The 20,311-nt window shown below is 25.4% G+C and overlaps 1 protein-coding gene across 5 annotated transcripts in view; it reads left to right on the top strand.

Annotated features, from left to right (window-relative positions):
* The first annotated feature begins 2,863 nt into the window (after positions 1-2,863).
* Positions 2,864-20,311, top strand: part of LOC100168913 (rho guanine nucleotide exchange factor 18) — a 44,619-nt gene continuing 27,171 nt past the window's right edge. Inside the window, exons 1-21 of one of the 5 annotated variants that reach the window (XM_029491538.1) lie at positions 2,866-3,015; positions 5,131-5,354; positions 5,425-5,504; positions 5,585-5,759; positions 5,819-5,963; positions 6,023-6,203; positions 6,269-6,429; positions 7,657-7,815; positions 7,933-8,111; positions 8,173-8,246; positions 8,350-8,438; positions 10,676-10,735; positions 13,350-13,400; positions 15,252-15,298; positions 15,770-15,861; positions 15,921-16,025; positions 16,092-16,409; positions 16,478-16,636; positions 16,701-16,855; positions 19,132-19,288; positions 19,376-19,661. In XM_029491538.1, the coding sequence (XP_029347398.1) occupies positions 5,153-5,354; positions 5,425-5,504; positions 5,585-5,759; positions 5,819-5,963; positions 6,023-6,203; positions 6,269-6,429; positions 7,657-7,815; positions 7,933-8,111; positions 8,173-8,246; positions 8,350-8,438; positions 10,676-10,735; positions 13,350-13,400; positions 15,252-15,298; positions 15,770-15,861; positions 15,921-16,025; positions 16,092-16,409; positions 16,478-16,636; positions 16,701-16,855; positions 19,132-19,288; positions 19,376-19,661 (2,875 nt within the window). In that variant the 5' untranslated portion in view covers positions 2,866-3,015; positions 5,131-5,152. Of the gene's footprint in view, positions 3,213-5,130; positions 5,355-5,424; positions 5,505-5,584; positions 5,760-5,818; positions 5,964-6,022; positions 6,204-6,268; positions 6,430-7,656; positions 7,816-7,932; positions 8,112-8,172; positions 8,247-8,349; positions 8,439-10,675; positions 10,736-13,349; positions 13,401-15,251; positions 15,299-15,769; positions 15,862-15,920; positions 16,026-16,091; positions 16,410-16,477; positions 16,637-16,700; positions 16,856-19,131; positions 19,289-19,375; positions 19,662-20,311 lie in introns of all 5 variants that reach the window. The other 4 variants (XM_016804186.2, XM_029491539.1, XM_029491537.1 and 1 more) reach the window with 4 other exon arrangements.

Below are 20,311 nucleotides of genomic sequence, written 5' to 3'. Positions count from 1 at the left end.
GATTGTATAAATATTATTCGTGGGTACTTGGAACTTCTAAAGTATACTATTATAATATATCTATGATAGTACCACGGTTTTTTGTTGATGTATAACGCGTTATAAGTACCTAATAAATATTATGATATGATTAATTTGGAATTTATTATAGGTACCTAATATAATATTATGCCTTATACCTAGACTAACATACCGTCTCCGCTCAGAATCGTTTTTCTTATACAATGATATTATATCATTGAATTCAAATTTAATACCATCCATTATACAGTGACCCACTTGTAACCTACTGTACAACAGAGCGAAATCCACTTACCCACCTTTTTTGTCATTTAAAAATCAATAGTAAGTATTTTGTGAACACCTTTAATATGAGTTAATAAAATTATGTTAAAAATATCAAAATCATATTAAGTGGAAGTATATATTTTTTTGTCACGCCTGCACCGAAAGTTTGGTTTTCGACCACGGTTGAAGTGTTCGAAAGCAACCTTTTTTCGTCCAGCGGGCGAAAAAGAGGAAATCCCCAAAAGTGCCAGGCGGAAAAGAAGGAATCCCCAAAAGTGCCGGCCGCCGGGCGCGTATCCCCTGCACAATCAGAAACTAAAATGTATACTTAGTACCTACCACGGTCCTTGCAAAACATAAACTTTTGGTTACATCTTAAATGTATAGTATAACCTCCTTGCATGTCGCATAAAGGCTGATTTTTACGACCTCCGGTTAAGTGTCGGTTAACTTTAACCGGATATTGTAATGGCCCATATACATTTTTGTAGAATAGTCAATAATTGTTGCATAGATCCCTGCATAGCCTTTTCCATGAACGCAGGGGCGTGACAAAAAATAGTATGTGTGGCTCGCGCGGAAAGGCCATTTCAGTCTTGGGCGAAATGCACACGACGCCCGCGACTGAAATGGCTCACTTCCCGCCCTTGCCATACAAATTGTATGATACAATATACTATTTCGACTTCCACAACTATTTAAAAAAAAACTATTTTAAACTAAATAATATGCTGTTTGATTAATTTACATACTCATTTAGTTGTATTTTTAATTATTTTAATATAATTTATCACTTAAACGTTCGGCATATATTACAAAAAGAATGCAATGCAGTCCTTGGTTAAAAAATATTTGTAACGTTTTACCAATAGCTCAAGATTAATATTTTTTTCAACAAATTTGTTTTTATCATCTTAATTACAGAAATGTAATTAAGTCAGCTTGGGTTTATAAACATTATTTATGTTATTTTTTGTTTTCAAAAATCAAAATAATATCAAATAAATGAAACAAAGATTTATTATAAAAAATGATACATATTATTATATTATATGACAAAATTATTAAAATAAATATTATGCATAAGACAGAAAATACATAAATATTACTATTCCTAGTTAAGTAAATAAACTATACAAATTGCTCACATAAGGACTACATATGCATATAAACAATTCAAAAATGAAAATTTTAAGAATCTGAAGGTAGAAACTTATTTGATTCAAATAGTTTAATATAATAATAATTTAATTCAGTATTTTGAAATTATCTTTATTACGAGATGCATTAATGAACATTTTTTATAATATTATAATTAGATAAGTATAAAAATAGAATTTTAATTGTCATTAAGTTATGAAAACATGAAACTAGTGAATTTGAAAAGAATCAAATGATCTAGTAATTAAATAAGTTTCAAGTGTCAAAAACTTGGCAAAATTTAACACTGGAGCAAAATGTCATTCCATTACATTCGATGGTGCTCTATGCTACTTATCCGTGTGTACATCATTGGGAGCAAATTTTAATTATTATTCACCAGATTTTAAACCATGGATAACTGTGAACAATGAAATAATTTATATATTTTGGGATGCAGCTCACATTGCTGAAGTTGGTAAGGAATACCTTAGGCGCACAAATTAAGATATACTTAGATACTTAGATATATTTAGATATCTTAATTCGTGCTTAGGCGATAAAAAGATTCTTATCAATGACAAAAATTAAGAGATTCAGTGGAGCCATATAGTACAATTACTGGAAGTTCAAGAATCCAAAGGTCTGCATGCTGCAAATAAATTTAAAAAAAATCATATTACGAGAACAAGATGAATGTCCATTGAGGTGCGCAAACTTTGAGCTCAAGTGTTAGTTCTAGTTTGAAGTTTTGCTAACAACTAAACGTTTTAAAGGGAACAAAGGCTACTTCTGAGTTTTGTGAAATTTTTAATGATGACTTTGATATTACAAATTGTCGAAACAAATTAGCAAAAGGGAATTACTACATTGCAATCAACGATAATACTTTACCCAGAATAGAATCATTTTTGGAAAAATTCAAATGGTATGTTGAACAACTGAGGCATGAGAGAAAAATCCATGAACTTGAAGGTGAAAGTCTGTTATAGTCAAAGAAAAACCGGATTTTTAGGCTTCATTATATGTATTTCTAACCTTATTAATCTGTTTCATTTGGTTAAACGTTACGGTATGACTTACTTACTAAATTACAAATTAAGTCAGGATTACCTAGAAGTATTTTTTAGCGCTATGAGAAGCCGTGGAGGATATAATAACAATCCCAATGCAATTCAATTCCGGACAAACGTCTACTTTTACGGCATGAAATAAAAGGATAGTACATGATCCATGAGAAAATAGTCATGATATGAATATAATATGATCTAAGTTAGAAATAGAATAGATCTCGGAAATCTTATCTTTTGTGATATAAGTGATATAAGTATTTTACAGTCATTGGTTGAACGTTATCATAGTTATCAAATTTAAAACGTTGCTGACGTCTGTTTTGTAAAATAATTTTACATTTTTTTTAATATCAATTTCGTTCCAATGTTCATTGTTATGAACATAAAGTATCAAAATGGCAGTCTGTCATCACGATTATTGAGTTTGAGTACATAAAACGTAATATTGTTTGTGTTTTGGTTTTAAACGCTATCCGCTAAACGAGAATTATGATACCTATTTGCTGAAAAACAGGTAAAATTTGTACGACTGATGCATGTTTGTTGAGTTATACATCATTTAGTCTGTTTGATTGATGAGTCAATATCCTAGACCTTCCGGGGTTGACCAGCACACCTATTATGTAAATGTAGGTCTTGAGCTAAATTCCGATTCTTGTTGTACCGTCTGAGGATAATAAAAGCAGATCTTGTGGATTACGCTAGTGGACTGTAAGAGATATGAATATTCCTTATTTAATATTTATGATTTCGATATTATTTGTTGCATGTTAAAATTAAATTGCCAAGAATTGGCAGCTATCTTAAAAAAAAAATTACCAATTTAAATATTAATCATAAATATGGTTTTTGCGTTAACATGTTATCTTAAAATATGATGCAAATGTAGGTATTAGGTACCTATGTTATGTTTATTTAATAAAATGTTTTTCTAGTAGGTATTTACCTAAAACACCAATATATTTTTTATACTGTGAGAAGTAATCTAAATGCTATAATTAGTTAGTAGGTAGTAGTAATCATGTTTTGGATATTAGTATTGATTAATTTTTAAGAACACTTGTTTATTATGATTTTACTTGCTCCCAAGTTATCAGATACACTAATAAGTACTTACTTACCTATATTAAAAAGTAAGTACCTATTAAAAAACATAAAATAATTTTTAAAACTTGATTTTCTTATCAAAGCATACATTTATCTAGTGACTTCCATTTGATAGATGATTAAGTTCTGATTACAATTTATTAAGTCATTATTATTAGGTATAATATGTTTAATTTTAAATAGTATGAATTTGAAGAGTTGAATAATATTCAAACAAACATTTCTTGGATTTTCCTATGAATTATATAATGGTAAGAGATTTTATAAGTTGTCATTATTAGCTGACATATAGTTGTTTATCATATACTTTATTGAGACATACATATATAAATATATGTATCTTTTAAATTTTTTCTTATTTTGTGCTTCATTTTTTTTAGTGTACTCTAAATTTAATTAAATTTATGATATCTAAATAAGTAATAACTTAAATTTTCTTTTACTTTTCTTCTACATTTACAAAAATATCAATATAAAATTGCTCACTTAAATCTAACATGGTCAAACAGATTTACATGTACCTATAAATTTGACAATAAATATATTTAATATATTATTTAAAAGTTTTAACATTTATTGTTTAACCAATATTAATAATAATTTAGCCTTAAAGCCATAACTTCAATTTTAATCCATACTATTAAACTAAAATACATTTTTGGATATAAAACATGTCTTTATACTAATGGTATTGTAATTGTATGTTTACATCATTTCGGTTACTTGATTTTCTTCAAAAAATACTAAGTATAAGATCTGTGAGTGATATTTCTAGGCATAGGTAGGTATATTGATAAATTATGTTGGCTTATTTAAAAAAGTTTAAAACTCATAAAACAATATTGTGCAATTAACCATGATACAATATGTAGATAAAATTATATTAGTTAGTTTAATAATTAATGAATTTATTTATTATGAAAATTGTTGGGTATTTTTTTCTATTATGTTATAAATATTGTTCAAAGTCCTTTAGTTAATTTATTTAAAACTCATTGCGTAAAAATTGATTCAGAAAATAACATTATTTAATTAATAGCATGGATTTTACAGAGCTGATAATATGTTACAGAATATGATAACAGAAAATTATATTATTAATGGTAAAGTAAATAGAAAAGGATTATGCCTATATTAAAAAATAAATAATAATTGTGAAATTATATTTAATATTTACTTAATTCATAACCATAAATAATGAAGGATGTAGTAAGAACTGTCACAGATGTGTCATAACTACAATTTGTTTTCATGTATACTTCATTAATATTTGGTAAAATTCTGCTGAAGTAGGTGATAATTCAGATAAAATTAGGTAGGTATATCTGAATTAGTTGTAAATTGAGCAAGTTGATTTGTGGATTAGTATTTGAATATTTATTTCATGTGTTTATGTAATATTATGACTATATTTTGATTATTAAAATTTTTATATTCCATTTATTTTATTTTAAAATTGCTCTCATTTTACACTTGAACGTATTGTTATACTGATAGTAATATTATATTAATTTGTTTATAGAAAGTTATTACAAAGACATGAAATGGAACATTTTGAAAGAGATGAACTGGACGATAGTGAAGAAGACACAGTAACAGATTATTCCCAGATGAATACAGCAACAAATGATATAAATAGTATTGACTCAACTGATTTTGTGTTGAGAACAATGCCAAGCACTACTCTAGTTCCTACAATCAGTGTAACACCTCATTTAGCTGCTGGAAAAAATTATCCAGTCCTTGGTTATTATTTTTAAATTATATGATTATTCAAAATTAAACTTATTTGATTCAAATTTATTGATTTTTACAGAGGAAAATATACAACAACTACATGAAATACACGAGGTCATACAACAAATGCGTGATTCTGCCACGTTAGGATTGACACATGTAATTTAAATTAAAACATTTTGATTTTTACGTTCAAATGTATTAGTATTATAGTAATATTATCGTTTTTAATGTTATAGATGATACAGTTTTGTGGAATAAACAACTCATTAAGTTCTTCATGTCCTTCATTAAGTAAACCTCTTTGTCAGTCTGAATTAGATTCTTCCAGTCTCAACTCTTCTCCTACACATACTGATTTATCTTCGACATTTGACTCAATTAGAAGACACAAAAGTGGATATGTTAAACGTAGTATGTTTTTAAATTATTATTTTATTAAAGTCCTTTAATTTAATATATTTTTGTTTAAGAAAACTCTTTCAACTGGTTTAATATGGCTAAACATTGTGGAGAGTCCAAAGAAAATGAAATTATTCGGAGAAGAAGTTGGGCAGCATTAGATGATTTAACAAAGAACCATATGCATAGCTTAAAAATTGTAAAACGACAAAAAAGGTATTAATGAAGTAATAATCTAATTATTTTTTCACTACTATGAATATATCTTTTTTTAGTGCAAGCTTAAGTAGTATGGAATCTGAGACAGAAGATCCATTCACAAATAGCACAGCAAATTTATTAACTACTGACAGTACATCATGTCGTCGCCAGAAGTCGAATAAAAATGTTGGTCTAATAAGTCGCAGGTTTAGTGGAACTTCTTCTACACACTCACTTAATGAGACTGACTATCAGGTATGAAATAAAAATGTAACAATGTGGTTTGTTATAAACTAATTATATTGTTATACGTATGACAGAATGGTTTTAACAAAATAATCGCCAAACGAGCTGTTGAAACTTGTTTATTACAAGCCAGACTTCCTTTACAAAAATCTGTTTCCACACCATCAATTATGGGTACACGTGACATTTTAAACAAAGAGAATGTTTCAAATAATGATGTCAATAGTATTCCAATGTAAGTTTTTTAAATTATCTATATTAATTAATTTATTTATTTAGTTCACAGTTTTATTTTAATTTTATTTTGTAGTTAAGCTTATTTATGTCCGCATTAGATGCTTTTCATTAAATTAGACATTGTATTGTAGTATATATTTTTTGATCACTTCATATATTAAACTTATCATTATATTTTAATTATTAAACTATTTTTATATTTTGTAAATAAAATACAACCAGCTTAATAACAATTATGATTTATTTTCAAGTAAAGTTGCGCTAGTACTTGAATGAAAACATTCTGGATTCTCATCAAACTGAATTCTTTACCCTATTTTGGAGAAATAAATGTAAAGAATTTAAATAACTAAACCCTAATTTATTATAAAAATACCAAATATACGAAGGCTCGTTTTCAAAAAAAAAAAATGTTCACATAACTATTTTTAGATAAGTTCTGTGGTTTTTCTTTAAGAGGACATGGCACACACAAAAGTATTGTCTCCGTCTTATGAGCAGATCACGTTTAGCTCGTTTAGTTTAAAAATTAGAGTGAATTTACCTCTTGTAAAGCTTAAATGTAAAATTATTATCTAAACAATGTCATGGGCTTTTTATTATATTTTATTTTTAAAGCGAGTTATGAGTATTTTAAAATTGTAAATTGTAAGTAAATCTTAAAATAGTAAATACTCATAACTCGCTTTAAAATTAAAATATAATAAAAAGCCTATAACATTGCCTCGACAATAACCTTACATTTACATTTTATAAGAGGTCACTTTATTCACTTTAATTTTTAGACTACCTTTGCTAAACTGATCTGCTAAGTGTAAAATTTGCAATGTTTCTCACTTGTAAGATGGAAAACATATGTAGGTGCCTCGTCCTTTTAATTATACTTATATACAATTTATATAAGACAAACAAATATAAATGTAAATACTTAAAATTTATAAAAGTGAGACTTGACTAAACATTTCACAAGTCATTTTATTAATTTTTTAACTCTATTGTATTAAATACTCTGTACCCATAGTACATACTATAACAAATTTAACACATGGATTTGAAATACTTATGGATAGCGAGTATTAAAAATATATAGTTTTATAAGCATTAATACTCTAATGATTTAAATTAATAATAATATAATAATAATTGTGAATTATTTTATCACAGATTGCACGTATATTGCTTTATTTCAAATGTATAGTTATTACTATTTTTATTTTTATTAAAGTAAATACAAAAATCCTACCCATCATAGAGGTCGTCCTAGTGGTACAGAAGACAGTGAGACTGAAGAAGAAACATTGGATGTAGATAGTACAATGAAACGTTGTTATATTACCCCTTCATCTAATAACACAAATATACCCTTCTACAATTTGTTTTCTGAGTGAGTTTTTTAAAAAAAAATTTTTTTGCACTGCACCTTTATTAATTTATTTTAGTTAATAATATAGCAATAAATTTATTATTACGCTAAATTGTTTTTTCTAAAAACATGTTGTAGTATGTCAGAAGATCAAAATGCAAAAAGAAGAAAAAGAGGAAGTTTATTTTTTAGAAAGAAAAAAGATAAATCAAAGAAAATTCTTCATTCCTGGATGTCTCCACCATACAGTAACTTTGAACAGTCATGTGATTGGTGTGCAAAACCTTTAGAAAACAAACCAGCTTTATCATGTGAAAGTATGAATGTGTTATAGTTATTTTAAACTTAAGTTAATTTTAATTTTTAATTAATTTCTAGGTTGTTTGATCACGGTTCACCAAAATTCATGTAAAGATCAAGTTTCTGAATGTGTTAAACAAAAATATGGAAAGGTTGGTATTTTCTTAAGAATTATATTAATTTTAATGGACAGGAGCATAATTTAAATTTATATTTTTTTTACTATATATTTTAATAACTTAATAACTTTATTAGAGTAATCTAAGATTTTCATCATCCTCGTTCCAACAAAGGTTTTATGGGAAACGCCAAAATAATGCTAATCAGTCTTCGTCACCAAACAGGTAAATGCATTATGAATTAATTTAATTTTAAAGATCACATTATCATTATCAAGTATCAGCATTAAAATTCTGATTCTTACTAAAAATAATATAATATAATTTTAATAATTAAATCAAAAATGCATAGGATAGTGATTTAGCATGTAACTTGTTTAAATAATAAATACTGAATTATCAGTTGAAAGTGTTATTATTAATTTTAGTATTGTTTATTCAATTTATAATTTAAAAATGTTAAAATAAAATAAATTTAAATTATAATAGATTTATTTTACTCGAATAATAATAATTTTTTTTGGTATTTAAAATTAATTTTCATTTAATTTATTCAGTGGTGGTTGTGGTAATTTTGACTGAGGTGGTAAAATAATGTCTCCCTGTTGGTAAAACTACTAGATTATTTCCTATCTATAGATATACCAGTACAATTTTATGCATAATGCCAAAAATTGAATAATTGCAATAACAATAATACATTTAAATTTGTGATAATGAGTATCACAGAAGTAATCAGACATTGTATAAGACACATGACACTTTATTTTTATAATATTATATAAGTAATATGTATAGGAACTCCGTATACCAGAAACGAGCTTGCTCAGTTGGTATACGTATCAGCTCTTATCACTATTTATTGTAGTAATTTAATTTAATTTTTGTGATTTTGCTGAAATAAATAAATAAATAAATAAAATAACGGAGAAACATGCTTCACATTTTTATGCTTTTAATATAATTGTTCTGTGGTATATTTATTACTAACTTTCCTCTAGCTAAATTAAAAATATTTATGCAATTAGTAAAATCCATGTTGTTCATTAAATAACAATACATTTAACATTGACAATTGAGTATAGTCACTATCAGTTCGTAAAAGATTATCATAACTTAAATGGTAATTTTTAGCAGGCTTTATTCAGAAGATAGTTAGTATAATCTATTAAGTGTGTATGTGAATCGCATATGTCTACTTATCTGTTTATAATGTCATATCAATATTCAGAAATTGATAATATGTTTAGTCTATACTTACATTTTTTCAAGATAAACTTAATCTTCATGCAGAAAAATCCAAAAATAATATCATAAAATGTGTTTTATAAAATTCTACAAATTACAAAACAAAATATCTTATATTAATTATAAATATTTAACATAAACTCTTAATTACAACATTTTATGTGTGGTAGTGCCTATATTACCTTACTATCAATATCGACACTGAATTTAGTACTATTTATTTTTGGAAGATTAATACATTAAAAATCAAGCAACCTCTTATTAACTAGTAGTATAGTTTTATACATAGTAATAATTGATTATTCTCATATCCACACAGAAGTAAAGAAAATACCATATATAACACGACAATGCCCATAATTTTTCAACTACCAAACTAGAGAAATTTACTTTTTATACCATAATGTAATATACTTTAAATAAGGGTACTAAATATCATATTAAGGGGATTGGGACATACATAATATATATCTGACCCTGTCTTGGCCACCACTTCAAATAGTCTGGAGTATTTTTGGTAGCTATTAAATATTTTCATTAATATTTTCATATATACATTTAATTTAATATAAACAATTATTTTGTATGTTTTATTAATAATGTGGTAATATGGTAATTATATATAAATTTAATACAGAAAATGACTTTCATAAATATTAATATTTTTAAATATAATCTATATTATATAATAAATAGATGCATTTAGGTCTACCTTAATTAAACATTTTAGACTTGTATAAAACTTAATCAAATGACTAAATGTATCTTATAAGTACATATTAAAAGTACAACAATATTATTACTTAAATTTGTATTTTACCACTTCAACCAGATGTATAAAGATCATTGAAAATTTCTAAGAACAAAATAAATGTGTATTTTTGCGTTTAAGATATATTCAATTTATTTATGTTTGATATAATTTTATAAATTATAATCTTTGTTGCATGGCTTTAAATTATATAACATCAAATATTAACATTTGAAAAAACACATTTTTATTATTTTCATTCATAATATTTTAACCCATATTTGATATTTATAATGAATAATGATAGTAGAGGCTAATTATTTTGTATTGGTTTTAAAATAAAATTTGAATTATAGAAATGTAAATTTGTATATATTGTAGATATAATAATTTTAATAATTGAAAAATATTCCTCAATTATTTTTGTGTGCATACATTTTTTTTTTCACCTATCCGTTCTCAGGAAATTTATGGTGCAGTTTTACTCGCCTTGGAAAGTGGTAGCAACCAAATTAGGTGTGAAGTAAGTTTCCCCCACAACACAATATAGTGATCTACTGTTATTGCAACCCCCTTTTTTTTTATGTGCATTTTGAATAATTCTTTTGGCTCTATGTTATTGTGAATTAAATTGTTTTGTTTGATTTTTACTTAAAATAAATATTAATCATAATAATATTTTAGTTTTATCTCATAAATAAATCTAAAAAGTAAATAATTAAACAGTTATTGTACAAAATACAAAATAATAATTTTGTACCATTTAGTATTTTGTTGTAACCTAGATGTGGCCTAAGAGATTAAAATTGAACTAAAGTTGATTATACATTTCCTATTAATAATATATTACAGTGTTGTATACATATTATATAAACATTTTTTCTCTTTTGGATAATTTTTCTTACTTATTAGTTATTTTTTACTAAGTTGTATACTTGTATATATAGTTATACATATAAGCAGACTTACAATTTAATTTTTGGATATTAATACACATTTAATCTTGAGATTTCTATGAAAAACTGAAAAAAAACTATAGTTACTTTGTTCCAATTACTCTAGAATACATTTTCATTATATGTATAAAATGTTGTATACTTTATAGTATATTTAGATGTGTGTTTTGTATTCTTAAAATCTAAATGCTTTGAAGTGCATCCAAGAAAATTTTTTATTTGTTTTTTAGAATTAATCATTTTATTTTTCTCAAACATATTGATTTGATGCTAATTGTTTATATAATTTCTAATCTGTAATTTGTTATTAATTAATTATATTACTTTTAATTTATAATTAGCACAATAATCATACAACTAGTTAATTATTAATATCAATGAATTGTACAGACAAATGATAAATTAAATTAAAGTTTTCTTTAACTTATAAAATTAATTAATAATAATTATGTACCTATGTGTTAAAACTTTCAACATCTGACAATTTTACAGTGATTAAAAAAACACAATAATTACAACATATTTCAATTCATCATCCTACCATAGTTATTGTATTTTATTTATAGTATTTAAAAAAAAAAGTAATCATAAGAAAAAACCTTTTATGCATGTTATTTTAGCAACTGCTTTGTGTTGATCATATGTCTGGAATTTGTACATACAAACTTAAAATAAATAACAATTAAATTCTGAAAAAGATTTTGAGCTATGTAAATATAAGTCAAAGCACCAGTAAATAATTTTATGCTATTATAATTAACCGCCATTTTCTCTAAAAATAATTCTAAAACTTATTTTTAATTGATGGATTTGAGTAATGTAATCATATTTATTTGTAAATAATAATTATGATTAATTATTAATTTTAATTTATCATAAATCAATCAGAAAATTCTATCTATTTACAGAAATTGGATATTCGTTCTGCTTTTTTTGTGGTTACATGGTAGCATATAGGGTGTCTCGTGGGGATATACAGTGTGTAACGCAAAGAACTGACCAAAAGAAAAAAAATTTATGCTACTTAAACTTATGACAAAAATTGATAAAATTATAGGATTAGTAAATAGTTTTAGAAATATTCTCATGTTAGCAAATTTCCAAAAATAATATTTTTAAAAAAGTTATTGTGTTCCAAATTAATTTAATTAAAAGAATACTGATATTTAAAAAAATTCTAAAAAATAAACTACTTGATTTAGATAAATGTTTTTACCATCCAAATAGTTCTTATAATCAGATTCGCAAATTGGCTATTTTGAATTTATTCAAAAAAATTTTTCATTTTTGGTATTAAAAAATAAAAATTATTTTTTTTTTTATTACACGTGTAGCGCAAGTGGCTATAAATTATGTATCAAAAAAAAAATTTAAAAATATTGATTAAAACAAAAGTTATTCCAAAAGTCAGTTCTATCTGTTACACCCTGTATACATTAGTCGTAATGTGGGACTAGCCGCCCAGACAAAACCAGTATTTTGCTGTTTCACCTATAAACAAAAAAAATCATGAGATTGATTACAATAAAATGTCGTAAGGTTAAAATTTTCAAAAAATTAAACTATAAAACGGCTATCTCAATTTGTTTCAAAAAAAAAATATATATATATTTTAACTTTTTTTACCAAAAAATGTAATTAAATTAAAAAGTAAAATATATGTAGTCCTTGTCTTTGTGAGTCTAATAAAAAATACAGATTTATGATAGTTGTATTATCTCAGGAGGTATCTTATATGGGTAAATCCTCATGGGACACCGTATTATAAAGTATATTTGTAAAAATGATTCATTTAATAAGGTTAATGAAATATAATGCAGATCATATTATATGATATGATAATTATTTAACATAGTATAGAGAAATCCATTTAAGATTTTCTTAATTAAAATCCATTACCCTTTTAAATTTGTCTAATGTACTTAATACTTATTAATTGTTAGAAATAATAACTATTATATTTCATTTGTTTGTGCACTAACTTGCATATAATTTTTGCGTTTTTACATAATATGGTAAATAATTAAGTTTTATACATATTAACATTTATTTTAGTAGTATTTATCGTAACCTGTATAATCTGTGTGTATGTTACTCATCCTTTTCATATGGAATTTTAAATTTTCTATAAAATAAAATTTGTGTATATTTTTAACTAATTTGAATTGTATTTAATTTTAGCCATCCAGAAGATAAAGATGATGCTCATAGTCATTCACAAGATGGTGTAGTGTAAGTAAATAAAATAATTTATCTCATAGATGTTAAATATAGACCTACATTTTGAATATAAAATAATTTATAGGTATCAAATATCCTATGTTGAAAGTTATTTACCAACAAAACGTATACTCATCAATGTTAGGGATACTATGCTAGTGCAGCAAGAGAACACGCCGCGACCCAACAAAAATTTTTTCCACTGCGTATCCCCACACGACATTCCACCATAGAAGAACTTGTCTTAATGGCAGGATGTCTCGTGGGGATGTGCAGAGTGGTGTATTCTCTTACTGGACCGAGTATAGATAATGTATAATTAATTATATTTTACATGATAATCAATTACATTATATTAAAAAAATATATGAACAAAAGATACTTAACATTCAATAATGTAATAACTAGAGCTGGGATTTTAATGTCCGATTTTAATTGTGAAAAATGAACTTAAAAAAATGAAAAAAAGACTTAAAAAACTCAAAAAATAAATTTAAAAAATGTCTTTAAAATTTAAAAAAATTACTTTACATGTACTTAAATGTTTTATTTTACTTTAAGTCAGCGTGTTCAGATTTTCAAATAGAAATGCTCTTCTGTTGTCCGCTAATAAGTTTTTGTAGATAGGAAAGCTTTCTACATCTACTGAAGTTATAGGTGAGTATTTAAAGTACGTCAGATCACTCGCTGTAAGATTACCCAGAAATTAATTTTGTGTACCTTCTTGTCTGTTTAAAATATCAGATATATTGGAAATAATTTTGAATCCTTCATTTTTATTTAAAACCGTAGTAAGCTTTTGATAAACAATTTTTCCAATTGAACTGTAGATAAGAAATAGGTCATTTGGGTTTTCATATAATGTTAGCATATAAATATTTTATATTATAAATCTATAATCTATAATCTTTAATTTTAAATTCAAAAACATCAAAAATGACCTAAAAACTAAAAAAATCCAAAAAATGTAAAAAAATGCAAAATAAACTTTCTTATTCTCATTCAAAAGTACATAAAACAAATTTGTGACAAGACGAGCAGCGCACAGTAAGCATTGGAAAACAATGCAAAGTGCATCGAAATCCCAGCCCTAGAAATAACTTATGAAACTTTCATGTACTTAATTTTATATATTATAATATAATTATATATATAACATAAATTGTATTATATAGATTTACAGTTCTGCTGCTTTGACCTGTTGTTGGTTTCAATGTTAGTTAGTGTTTCGCTAACATTAAACATATTAGGAACCAGTTTTAAACATAATAATAAACAATAGGTATTAAATTTTGAAACTATATGAAACCTTTTATCCAAATAATATTATAACCAAATAACTAAAAAAAAAAGTTAAACATTTATTTCTAGGTATGATAGCTGATCACAGTCCACTATATACTTATTATGTTGGCGCTTCACAATACTAATTGTCTAACCATATTATAACTTGTAATTACCTGTTATAATTTTTATAAATTTAACAGATTTTGTTTTATTATATTATAACACTTAAAAGAAGTATTGTATAATCATTTTTTGTTTTTTTATCATCAAGAATTTGTTTTAATTTCTTAAATAGAAAATTTGAATGATATTGACCTCAAGTCATCTAATTTGTATGGCATATAACTAGAAAAACACTTAGCTTTGTTGCATTATACTAAAGTTCATCTAATAAAATACAGGGACATGAAACATCTATGAAATGTGCAACATTAGCACAAGATTATGTAGCACATTATAGCGATACCTACAACGTACTAATGAATACTCCTATATAATATTATATATTTAATATTTTTGTAATAATGTGAATTCCTTATATATTTCTATTACTAAACAATTTTTGTTTTTTATCAGGTATTCGGATGAAGTTTCCTTGGTCCAATTTGAATTTTTAAATGAAAGTAAGCACTTATTAAAATGTACAATAACTTAATAATAATATTTATACGCTATGCCAATAACATACAAATTAAAACAAAATACCAGCAATAATAGGGATTAAAATGTTCAATTATACATACTGGATACCAGTAATCAACTTCAGTAAATATACATATACTTAAACTGAATACACTTATTTTTTTTTTCTCAGAACTTAGTAATATCATCAAAAAAATATTGATGAAAACCTAAATTCTGAATTTGGTAGTCAGCACCCAGTATTTGTTAGGGTATTGACTTACACATTAGGCAATTAATCTGGCTCTATCTTCAGAAATGTGGCGATTAACTGCCTGGTGTGTAGGCGACTTAAATACCAATTTTAAATACCAAAATAAAAGTTAAGAACTCAAAATCCAAATTCAATTATTCTGGAACCCTACTTAATAATTTGTAATTTTTGATATTTTTATTTGTTTTTTGTTGGAAAGATCATATAACAGCTCACGATTTAGAAACTGATCCTGCATTGGGACTACACGAAGAACAACCTGATTCATGGACACCAACTGTTACCAAAGATGTAATTAAACATTTAATAGAATTTTTTTCAATAGTAATATTTATGAATTTGCCTTATAGATTTTGAAAAGATTGAAAGATAAAGAAATAAAACGTCAGGAACATATTTATGAATTTGTGTTAACTGAAAAACATCATTGCCTTACTTTGAGAGTCATGCAGAAAGTAATTTTATATATAGATTAATCCATTGTAATATGTGTCAATATTAAATCAATCAATATGTTATAGGTATTTGTTGATGGTTTACAAAAACATTTTCAACTCGGCGATAAAGTTTATCGCATGTTCCCTAGATTAGCTGAACTTACCGAAATTCACATTGGATTTTTGAAAAGTCTGAAAGAAAAACAATGTTCAGCCGCTATCAATAATAATGGAATTGTAGATTCCATCGCAGATTTACTATTAGATCAATTTTCAAACATAAATGCTCAACGTTTAAAAAGCTCTTATGGAGAATTCTGCTCAAGACATAGGGATGCATTGGATGTTTATAAAGTTTTAGAAAAAGATCCAGCATTTTTTAATTTTATCAAGCACTGTCAGGTTAGTGAATATAAAAATTGCATGATTATGATAACTGACAGTCTACAGATTGATTATATTTGTTATAGGCCAATCCTTTGTTGAAAAAAAAAGGTATTCCTGAGTGTGTATTGTTTGTAACTCAAAGACTAACTAAGTATCCATTACTCATTGAACCTCTTATAAAAACTTCAAAAGAAAACAAAATCGAATGTGAAAAACTTACTAGGGCATTAAAAATGGTTAAAGTAAGTTAAATGTTTATATAGATATTAGTTAAATTAATTGATTTCATAAACGGTATAAATCTAGGATATATTGGTGGAAGTAGACTCTCAGGTAGCTGAAAAAGAAAAAGAAGATAGAAAACTTGAAATATATAATCGGATGGAAGCCAAGTCTTTTACTAATTTTAGAGGACGTAAATTTAAGAAATCCGATTTACTGTCTGAGAATAGAAGACTGAGGTGAGTCATGTTGCAAAATATTTTTATTACGTTATGATAAACTAGGGAAACATTTTCATGAAAATTCTTAATTTTACTGAATGATTAAACCACATTATTTTTATAATATTTTAAATATCATGAATCCAATTTTATTTATCAATAAATACATTTCTAATCGAATACGTAAGATATTATATTTTCATTGTCATTTTTATAAAGAAAATATTTTCTATTAAATTAAATTTTATGTTGTGTTACTAACACAGAATGGAATGAACAATATACTAGTTATACCATGGTGGGTAATTAACTCATAAAATGATTTTCAAATAGTTTCTTACATAACCTAGATAGATCATAATTTAATTACAGAGCAATTAAAGAGACAATATTCTCCTATTTTTACACAAAAAAAAAGATGGTGATCACGCATAATATCCAATTTTGTATAAATTTGAACTTGAAATGCACATAAAAAAAAATTGTGAATAGCTATAGAAAAAAAACCTAAAAAAATTAGAAACTGAAAATGTCGTTAACAGTTCAAAACAAATCAAAATATTTTGAAAACACTAAAATTTTCTATACAGGATGAGTGTATAGAAAATGTGAATATAAACAACCACTAACAATGTCATGTATATACAGTCATTTGTTACACTAAAAATCAAAATTGATTTTGTCAAAATTAAAAATTTTAGGTAAAAATTTCCATTTTTCCTCAGTTTTTGTTGTTTTTCCCGGCACTTTTGGAAACTATTGGGAATTTTAAATGTTGACCTCCCAAATGCACCAACTACATTTACTTTTCCATCAAACAAGATACTGTTGAAGAAAATCGAATCAGTTTTACTGTTCCAAATGGTGGTGACACACACAACAATAAAAAAAAAAATTACATAATTGTAAAATCAATACATTCATCGCTCTGATCAGAATCTAAAATTAAGCAGGCATCATAATGTTTATAAAATTGGTCTTCAGTTAATTGTTTTAGATTAGTGCAATAGAAATATTAATAATTATAACCTATTCACAATAAGGACCTGCACAGTTATACTATTTATCAATGGTTGTGCGTACTTGTTGCCTTCCAAAATATACGAATTGCCTCCCATATAGAATTAAGTAGTGGTACATAATTATCACTAAGAAATTCCACATAAATTGATGAATTTTTAAAATTAACATAATAATATTATATTATGTATTAAATCAAACATTTTGTTGTATAATTAAAATTAAAAATTATATTTTAACATTTCTATTATAATATTGTACTTAGAACGTTTTTGAATGTAAAAAGGTCTGATTTGCATTATATAATATTATCATGACACAAAAGAATATATAATATAATATCTTAATGTTTAGTCATATAGATATAATCGTACCAAATATAAAATATAACAAAAGTCATAAATTATGACTTTGAAATAACAAGCTTATTTTGATATGTCATGATGTTTAAAAATTTTTCGAACAACCTATATATTAAGCTATTGTATAGCTTTTATCGCGGGCCTGGCGTGGTGACTGAAAAAACATTTTTCGTAACGAAAAAGCGTGACCGTAAGATGTTATTATTATTTTCGTTATTTACAGTCTAACCAGTTGCTAAGCAAAAAAGTCTCAAATAAAATATTTCCGTACGGTGTTTATCTACCATTATCAACAAAAAAAACTTGAATTAATATCATAAAAAATAAATAAAGTCATAATTACATGATACATAGCTACAAAATTGCTATTCAATAGCTTTACTGCGGCAGTCCCCGAGTGCCTCAGACTTTTTTTATTAACTAACTATTAGGAGGCAACTAGTACTAGACCCTTTTAGCTTACGATAAAATTTAGGGTACGTCAGTTTGACTTCAGGAGGCAGCTAGGGTACGCCCCTGAGTACAAGTCATCTGCTATTTTTTTTAACATGGATCGAGTATTATTATTATATATACATGGGTTAATAAAAAACTAAGTTCTTTGTTAGTTTTTTCAAGTGTAATAGTATTTTCACATTTTATTGAATAAATATTATCATGTACCTACCTACTATAAATACATATTATTATAATTTTAGATATTAAATCTTTTAAATCATTGTATTGAAATGGAGAGCATTTGTTAAGTAATTAATATTAACAAAATTGTGTATAAATTCAAATACCTATATAGGAAAAAATAAACTTAAATAATAAACCCCGAAAATGTTTGTTCATTATAATGTTTTTGTTATATAAGTGTTAAGTAAATATATATAGTATACATGTTATTAAATGAATATATTTTCTTAGATTTGAAGGGACAGCGTGGCTTATGCAACGTCATGCAAAAACACAAATGGTGATGGTTAATGTTATTGTTATGACTGATGTGTTGTTTTTTATACTTGAAAATAATCACAAGTATACTTTTTTTATGCCTGAAAGCAATAAAGAAAAAGAAAATAAAGTAATTTTTTTAATTAATAAGTAAAAAATAAATATAATACGTCATGTTGTTATTTTTAGTTAAATAATTTTTTATTTTTTTTAATAGGTTTTAAAACCAGTTGCTGGTGTAGTATCGTTGCAAAAACTCTTAGTAAGAGAAAAAGCTGGTACTGATACTAAAGGTATTTATTTAATATCTTCTAATCCAGCAGAACCAGAAATGTTTGAACTCAAAGTGCATAAACCTAAAGACAAACAAGTATGGATACAATCTATTCGTTCAGCTGTGAATGAATGTCCTGAAGAAGAAGACAATGGATATGTAACCTTCAGTTTTGAAGAAAGACAAAGGCAATTAGAAACTAAGAAAAATAATATAAGAGAAATTGTTGGTACGTATCATCTTATTATTGAATATAGTAATGTCTCCTCTCAACCTGTCGTTTTGTATTATGCTTGGGGGTACCAATTTTTTTTAAACTAGCTAATATTTCCAAATTAATATTTTGGTATACTTTTTTAGATTCATGTTTTAAATTATCTGTTTGCTTAGTATTTTTAATTGATGAAAGTGATTTTTCTAAGTTTATTAAGAGATTTTTTTTGTTACTGGGCCACGTCTCCAGTTTCAACAGTATTGGTTGAATTTATTTTCTAATCCTAACTGTGAGTCTGGTTCACCAATATTCTTTTCATAGATTTCTGGTTTTTATTTAAATCTAATAATAACTTGTAAAGAAAAAATTAAGATATTATATTATATATTCTTTTGTGTAATGATAATATATAATGCAAATTTATCTTCAGTATGAAGAAGTCCACCTCTAAAAGTTTTTTAGTCGATCCCTTAATTGTACAAGTGTAGATGATTTTTCACAATGTATGTTACAACATTTAAAAAAACCTATTACTGATTTATTATTAATTCAAATTTTTTTTTCTACTGGTGTTAGCGTATTAAATTTTTCTTTACTTAATCATTTGACTACATATAATGTGCAATGCATACATTGTTTAACTTCCTTAGCCGATAAAGGTATCT

This window comes from Acyrthosiphon pisum, chromosome A3 (assembly GCF_005508785.2).
Source record: "Acyrthosiphon pisum isolate AL4f chromosome A3, pea_aphid_22Mar2018_4r6ur, whole genome shotgun sequence".
Lineage (NCBI taxonomy): Eukaryota > Metazoa > Arthropoda > Insecta > Hemiptera > Aphididae > Acyrthosiphon > Acyrthosiphon pisum.
This window is presented reverse-complemented; position numbering and strand designations above follow the sequence as displayed.